Genomic DNA, 8208 nt, shown 5'->3' with positions numbered 1-8208 from the left:
GGTGGAAAACCACGTTGAAGTGGTTTATCTAATTGGGCAGAACCCAACTGGTGCTCTTGCAGCCAACGGAAAGACTTTCCATCCAGTGAAGGCATCTGCTAATAATGGAAGAAGAGTGGGGCCATTTTTGCTAATTTCTCCTCCCAGCAACACTTCCCGAAAATCAGCTGCATAGAGTTCAGGGAGTCTCCAGAACATGGTGGGAAGTGGTGGTATTGGGATTTCAGGAGGAGGAAGAGCAAATTTGCAGGTCGCCTCCTCCCATTAACAGAGGTGCCTGATGATTGAAAACCCTTCTGGTAATGTAAGAACACAACTGGGTCAGTCTCTCTCACCCCCTCCTCCCCGGTGCGTGTAGAAAGTTAAGAGAGAGTTCTCAAAATGCAACCATGTCCATTATAAAAAGGAGCCAAACATTCCCATCACATTGAAAAAAAGGAACAAAGTCTTTTGTGTTATATAGAAATTATATTTATTGCATTTGATTATGTTTGAGGGTCTCTCGACAGCTAACTGCCTTTTGCAGGGTGGCAGCTTATAGGTGGTTTTAATAAAGAGAAAATAAGTTTTTTTTTTAAATGACATCATTCAGTTAATGGGGGTGCAAGTATTTAATGATGCTTTCCACTGTGCAGCTCAGTTGCTCTAGCAGTTTTGTTTTTAAAAGTCACCTATTTTTGCTAATGGTGTGTTACATGAATGACTTCCGAAACTCAGAAGACTTAGCTACTGTAGTCTTTTATCCAAGCCATGGTATGGTTGTGTTGATTATAAAAGGGGGGAAAAAGAAGTTCAGTGCCGGAATAGCCACTGTATAATTTTCAAAAGGTAAATTGGATTTATTTTTATTTTTATTTTTGCTGGAGCTAAAAAAAAGGGGGGGGGAGTAATTTCTGTGTGGACCATCATCATTGGGTGTTTTTTGTTTTGTTTTTTTTGAAGGCATATCCGCAGTAAAATAGGGTTTCATTGAAAACAGTAAATAGTAGTCTCCATGCAACAGATCCAGTATCATTTCCAAACATGCAAGGTGCTTTTTAAAAAATTAAAAAATATAAGGTGCCTTGAGAATGCTGGCAACTTTATATTTGGAACATACAGTTTGTTTGTTTGTTTATATATATATGTATATATTTATATATTTACATTGTTACTTGTTAACCTTACCTTACAAGCTACAAAGTTAGGAAAATATACAGTACTTTTGCATATAATGGTATATCCTTGCAGCCCCTGAGTCAAGTATAGAGGATATAAATACAAAATAAAAAAGGGGGGGAAACCCAGCCATTAAAAGCACTTACATTTTAGGTGATGTAAGAGTATAAAAGGGTTATTTCCCAGGAAGACCAGGATCAGAAACATGCCTATAGAGACCCAAGATTCCTACAGTGCTTAGAGATGAATCTGGCAAGGATGGGTGTCTGATTTGGTGGAGGTAAGCCTTACGATGATGTTGTTGGGGCAGCTCTAAAGACTGGGCATGCTCCTGTTCCAGAAATGATGCCAGGTTGTCTTCTGAGGCTGTGTTAAGATGCACTCCGCTCGAGAGAGATTCTTTGGATTTCAGTTTTGATTTTTCGAGGTCTAGAAATTCAGGACACTGAGAAAACGGAAGCAAACAACAGCAGGGTCAGAAAGCATTTTTAAGAGTCCATTTCTAATGAAAACCTGAAAGTCTCTCTGTGAAAACTGCATACCCTCCAACACTTCTCTGATGAAAATTAGGCCGTCCTAATTTATAATAATGCTAACAAATTTATCAACTATACCCTGCCCATCTGACTGGCTTGCCCCGCCCACTCTGGGCAGCTTCCGACACATATAAAACATAGTTCTATTTACAGGTAGGTAGCCGTGTTGGTCTGACGTAGTCGAAACAAAATAAAAAAATTCCTTCCAGCAGCACCTTAGAGACCAACTAAGTTTGTCATTGGTATGAGCTTTTGTATGCATGCACACTTCTTGTGTGCATGCACATGAAAGCTCATACCAATGACAAACTTATTTGGTCTCTAAGGTGATGCTGGAAGGAATTTTTTTTTATTTTATATAAAACATAATAAAACATTAAACATTTAAAAACTTCCCTATACAGGGCTGCCTTCAGGTGTCTTCTAAAGGTTGTATAGTTACTTATCTCATTGGCTCGGGGGGGGGGGTCACATAACTCCATACCCTCCAACATTTCTCTGATGAAAATAGGGATGTCCTAAGAAAAAGGGGATCAAATCAGAAACCGGGATGGCTTCTGTAAATCTGGGACAGTGTCCCTGAAAATAGGGACACTTGGAGGGTCTGAAATTGGGTCTCTGGCATTATTGTAAGATGTATACATACACAAATAAACACCCCTACCTTCATAGGCAGTAGCTTGTCTAATAGATGCAGATAAATTCACAGGGACAATGTTCTCAATAGCTAACGGTCCTAGTGACTGTTACGCTGCATCAGAGGCACTGTGCCTCTGATGGGAACAACTGTGGCAGAGGGCTGCAGCTCTCGGATCCCGTTTGTGGGGCTCCCATAGGTATCCCATAGGTTGGCCATTGTGGGTAACAGGATGCTGGCCTAGAGAAGGACCCCTGATCTCACCCAACAGGGCTTTTCTCATGCTTGCATATGGATGCATCTGATGACGTGTATTCTTGCCCATGAAAGGACACAGCCTAATAAACCACAGGAAGCCACTGACGTATCTCTACCTGTATGCATACCTGCGAAGGACTGAAGCTTCTGTCCGTTTTAATAGATGCTATGGGGTGAAGACTTTGCACTATTCGGACAGCTGGCCTCTGGTAATCTGCCCCAGTGGCCACCATGCTATAGGCAGGTGGAACAAGTGCCGATTGTCTCTGCAGCAGCTGTAGGATGGTTTGAATGTCAGAAGTCATTTGGGATTCAAGCCTGGGAAAGTAACAAGAAATCGGTAAGTATTTTTGTAGTAGGGATGACACAGTTTTGTCAAGAAAGAACAAGCCACAACTTGCACTAACTTTACTTAATACTTGTGAACAAGAATTAACAGGGGAAGAATTTTCTTTTGGCACTCTATGGCTAGTAATTTTCTTTTACACAATCACAGCAGTGTGGAGTTAGAAGGGACACCAAGGGCCATCTAGTCCACCCCCTGCAATGCAGGAATCTCAGCTACATCATGCATGACGGACGGTCATCCAAACTCTGCTTTAAAACCTCCAAGGGAGTCTTTTCCACTGTCGGACACATCTTACTGCCAGCAAGTTCTTCCTGATGTTTAGTTGGAAACCTCCTCCTTTCTTGTAATTTGAATCCATTGGTCCGGGTCCTAGCCTGTGGACCAGGAGAAAACAATCTTGCTCCATCCTCCAAGTGAAAGCCCTCAAGATATTTGAAGATAGCTAACATATCTTCTTTGGGCGGGAGGTAGTATGCATGACAGCCCGCAACAGAGCAGATTGCAGGCAACTTTTGAACAGCTGGAATTCAGTGGCAGAAGAATGCTCTCAAAGTTTGTGCCTGATCCAGGCCGGGGGATCAATTTAGCTTTAGGGAAGGAGTAGATCATTTCAGATTTGGTCTAAGGAGGCCCTTCTTCAGATCTCAGACAGGAGCTCAATGGCTGCACCAGTGTGTGTGTGTGTGGGGGGGGGAGCTATTATAGGAGAGGTTCAGTGGAAGGAGAAGAAAAGGGTGAAGTTTTGTGCCCCATGTTCAATTTCTGAAAGAGAAATGTTTATCGGGGACTGGCATGCTCCCCCCCACCTCCCCCGGTACTACCTGTGCAGGAACTATGAAATAACCTGGATGTAATAGCCCAGGTGGCGCTGTGGGTTAAACCACAGAGCCTAGGGCTTGCTGATCAGAAGGTCGGCGGTTCGAATCCCTGCAATGGGGTGAGCTCCTGTTGCTCGGTCCCAGCTCCTGCCCACCTAGCAGTTCGAAAGCACATCAAAGTGCAAGTAGATAAATAGGCACCGCTCTGGCGGGAAGGTAAACGGCATTTCCGTGCGCTGCTCTGGTTCGCCAGAAGCAGCTTTGTCATGCTGGCCACATGACCCGGAAGCTGTCTGCGGACAAATGCCGGCTCCCTTGGCCTATAGAGCGAGATGAGCGCCGCAACCCCAGAGTCGGACACGACTGGACCTGATGGTCAGGGGCCCCTTTAATAGCAAGATACTTTCTCTCAGGTAAACAGTTCTAAAACTGTGACCCTAATGATCTCAGGTGAGAGGTGCTGCTAAAAGGGATAGGTTTTCCCTTTGTTCTCGCAGGGGTTTCCATGCAAAACCCTTCCTCAATCAATTTTCACTCTGGTGGTTGCTTGCTCAACACACAGGGAACCTCTCATTAAAAGCCTTCCTCCATGTACTGAAGCTCAGACACACAGCAGGGCGTTCTCAGTAGCTTTGCCAAGATTATGGAACTCCCTTCCTTGGGAAGCCTGCCTGCCTCTTTCTTAGCTTGCTTCCAGGCGAGCAGAAAAAAGATGCTTCTGTATTTGCCAGGTGTTTGATCTGTCTTAATTTGTATTGTTTTGCGGGGTGGAGGGGGAGAGTTTCCTGCTGTTGTGGATTTTGCTACCATTGCTCCTCGTTTTATCTCTCTGTTACGGATAGCATTTTGTTGCTTTGATGTGGTTACATATTGCTCTTAAACTGTTGTGAGTCACCTTGGGCGCTTTGTTGTCAAAAAAGTAAGTTAGATTGAATTCACAAATGAAATAAATAAACACTCATGACACTACACTCTGTCAACTGATCGGAAATCCAGGGAAGTGAAAATGTGGCGGCAGTTTTCACCAGTTCTCAATTAGAGCACACAGCGCTGAGTTCTCAGGTAAGCTGCTACACTGCAAATGATTATCCGAAACCACCGCAGGTTTGTCAGGCAGGAAGCAGCAGACAGAGCTCCCTGCATGCTCCCTGCTACCTGCTGTCTTGTAACATATGTCATGTTGCTGCATTTTTATTTTTTTCCCCCCGCTGGAAATTAGGCCACAGCTATTCAGGCTTTATTGGCTCATAGAATGCAAGGGAAGTCTTATATCGGCTTTAAATTGCTTGTTAAAATGTACAGTGCAATGTGCCCAGGAGCACTCGGTGACTAATATAGACTGAGTTTGTCAATTCAGGATGAAATTGCCCATTTGTCATGACAAAAGTGCTGAAAGTAATGGAATCCTAGGGAAATGATGTTATTTTATTTTATTTTTAAAAAATAAAAGGCTGAACAGAGGCCAATTTCCAATTAGATGCAGTGCTGCTTTCTTGCAAGTCTTTTCTGTGCCCGTTTGCAAGATTTATTCCACTTGCAGAAGGGAAGGGGCGTGGTCCTTCAGCAACCAGAAACCAAAAGGTCGTGCCAAAGGACATCTTCTGTTTTCATGCCCATTTCATGCCCATTTCTAAATTCAGGGGACAGCTACAACATTATTATTATTATTTACAGTTGCGATAGGATCCATTTTAGTGACTGAACTCTAGTAAATTTCTGGTGTTTAGGAGCCTATACTCAGCCAATCATTTCAGATTACAGAGCACTGATGTAATGGGATATTGTTCAGAGTTGCCTGCATTAGCCATTTCCAATATGTTTTACTGAACATTTGTTTTACTGAGGGGACTTAGGCAGTTGTGGGAAGGCAGGAACCTTCAGTCTCTGCAACTGCTTCATGGGGGCAAGACCTACTGAAGAATAGCTGATGTGCTCATTAGGCCTGATATTCCTGTGCAGATCCTGTCCCCCCCCCCAAATAAAGAGTTAACTCCACTTTACTTTGTGTGATTTATTCCTAGCTTGCTCTTGTCATTAATATAAAATGTATCAGCTGACAAGTAATCCACCACAATTGAGGACGACTGCCAAATCATGTACTAAAATTCAGGCTGCAACTCTACACTCACTAACCTGAGAGTCCAGGCCCCTGCCCAAACTCCCTATAAATTGTAAGAACAGTAGCTAAGGCAGCCTATTTATTAAGCATTCATCCTGATTTACTTGCACAAAGCTTACGTAGTGATAAGGCTGTCAGTTTTTTTATTGAGGATTCATTCAGATTTGTTTTGGGGGCAGATACGTGAAAACGGGCATTCATCCTAATTTGCTTGCAGAGTGCTTACAAATCATTCGTTCACCCCACACTTCTCAGTGCATTTCTGTATCACTTTCCTAACTGCAAAGAGTTTTCTCAAGTGGATTTGTTGGACAAGGACAGGCATCCCCAAACTTCGGCCCTCCAGATGTTTTGGCCTACAACTCCCATGGTCCCTAGCTAACAGGAGCAGTGGTCAGGAAAGATGGGAATTGTAGTCCAAAACATCTGGAGGGCTGAAGTTTGGGGATGCCTGGACAAGGACAACAGAGCCCTTTAATCCACATAAATGGCACAAACATAAAGTTCCAGTATGTGCTTTCTGCAAAATATTGAAAATCTGCAGGTGCCTTAAGCAGGATGTCAAAAATGGAAATGGGGGTGGGTGGGGGCACCTTTGGTTCCTCCCCCTATATTTGAAAAATGTAAACCAAGAAAACCCTTTAGTCAACCACAAGGCTAAATACACGAGTTTGCACGTGCAGATAAAAATCCAGCAGATCCCAATATGATTCCAGTATTACCCAGTGCAAACCCAGGCTAAGAGAGAAGCAGGAGGCTCTTTGACAGCAAATTACGTTTTTGACAATTCTGGGCCACAGATTAATTCTAGGCTGCCTGAAAGAGAAGAATGATGGCATGCCATCTTCATTACCATCTAGTGAAATCTTGCAGGGAAATGAACCTCCATTAAGGAGAAGCTGAGTGTTTCCTTTCCGATTTGATTAAATGCCCTGTCCCAATGACAAAGAACTCTTCCCCAGAGAATGGGGAATAATAGCTGCCTCTCTATTGTTTCTACGGAATATTGCTGGCTGGACCACTTGTTGCCCTGGGGATGATCTTCAAAAACAGCTTAGGAGACACAATATGATTTGTTTACAGGAAGCTTGGCTTGTCACTATTGATTCAGACAAAATTATTTTACCTGGGTGTAAAGCTTATAAACTAGCAGCAAAAGGCTTTGCCACTTTTTTCTTAATATGGCCCTAAAATTGAGGAGTGAACAAACAAGCTTAAATTATGTTTTCTCTGGTAATTACAGTATGGATTCCTCTTTCCTCTCTTTTAATAGTTAACAGCTATATCAGCCCTGGGGACCTGAAATTCTGTATAGAATTAACTTGGAACAAATTGTGTTTTAGAATTGAGTTACTGAGTATAGATATATTGACTCTATTACTGTCTTGGCAGGTGATTTTAACACATATGGGGCAAGGACAACAAAGAACTAACAGTTATGTTGGCTCTTGAGGAAGATTATTATTTTTCCTTTTTTTCTGCCCTACGATTTGAGAAATGATTATGATTCTATGAAATCTTGCTGAATTTCAATTCTTAAAATCTCTCTTCAAATTTAATCTTCAATTGAAGGAGTCAACAAGATAAATATGGTGACTTTACTTTCATTTGTGCCTTAAGGCTAAGCAAAGCAAATTTTATCTCTGTTCCATCACATCTTGCCAGTTATTTTATTGATTTGCTTCCTTTTGGTTACAACAATCAGTGGCTGGTTAGCACTGACAGGGCTCATCATTTTGATTGAAGAAAAACTGACCAGGAATAGGTAATTTGTAATTCAGCCTGAAGCTGTAGGCACCAGAAACCTAAAATTGTATTGTTGTAGAACACACTAGGTCAACTGGGGGTGCTTCCAAGCAGAAGCTATTTCACAGGTGGGATTCAATCGCATACTAGCAAATCCAGGTTACATAATTAAAATGTAATGCTCTTGGGCAACAGATCCAGTCCCCTCTTCCAAAAAACCCACACAAATTCTGACTTTTTGCAATAAGGAAAGTGATGGGAAAATACACAGGTATCTGTTGGATAACAATAGCTTGACGCAACATCAAAATACATCCTTGCAAGCCAATTGGGATGAATGCTTAATAAGAGGTAATCTGGAAACAACCAAAGTCTAATACTTTTGTCCAGTTGCATTGTTCTTTTTAAATGACTATTCCACCTACTCATTCATTAGTTATCTACCAACAGATAGTGAATAATCGTAAAGATGGTCAGATAGTTTGATTTGCTTTGCAACCTGGAGCATGCTCTACTCTGCTTTGCAGTGCAATCCTATACTTCTCTACTCAAGCGAAAGTCTCATGGACAGGCCCGTTGCTAGGGTT

At 42.3% G+C, this 8208-nt stretch overlaps 1 protein-coding gene across 3 annotated transcripts in view; it reads right to left on the bottom strand.

Moving 5' to 3' along the window:
- Nucleotides 1-457: 457 nt before the first annotated feature.
- KCNH7 (potassium voltage-gated channel subfamily H member 7) overlaps nucleotides 458-8208 on the bottom strand; it is a 257068-nt gene continuing 249317 nt past the window's right edge. For all 3 annotated transcript variants that reach the window (XM_088661043.1, XM_088661039.1, XM_035132633.3), the window contains 2 exons: nucleotides 2718-2907; nucleotides 458-1603 (listed from right to left, as the gene is read on the bottom strand). In XM_088661043.1, coding sequence (XP_088517169.1) covers nucleotides 1334-1603; nucleotides 2718-2907 — 460 coding nt within the window. In that variant the 3' untranslated portion in view covers nucleotides 458-1333. The remainder of the gene's footprint in view (nucleotides 1604-2717; nucleotides 2908-8208) is intronic.

This window comes from Zootoca vivipara, chromosome 1, assembly GCF_965207765.1.
Source record: "Zootoca vivipara chromosome 1, rZooViv2.hap1.1, whole genome shotgun sequence".
Taxonomy (NCBI): Eukaryota; Metazoa; Chordata; class Lepidosauria; order Squamata; family Lacertidae; genus Zootoca; species Zootoca vivipara.
The sequence above is the reverse complement of the archived record's forward strand: the minus strand, read 5'-3'. Positions and strand labels throughout refer to the sequence as shown.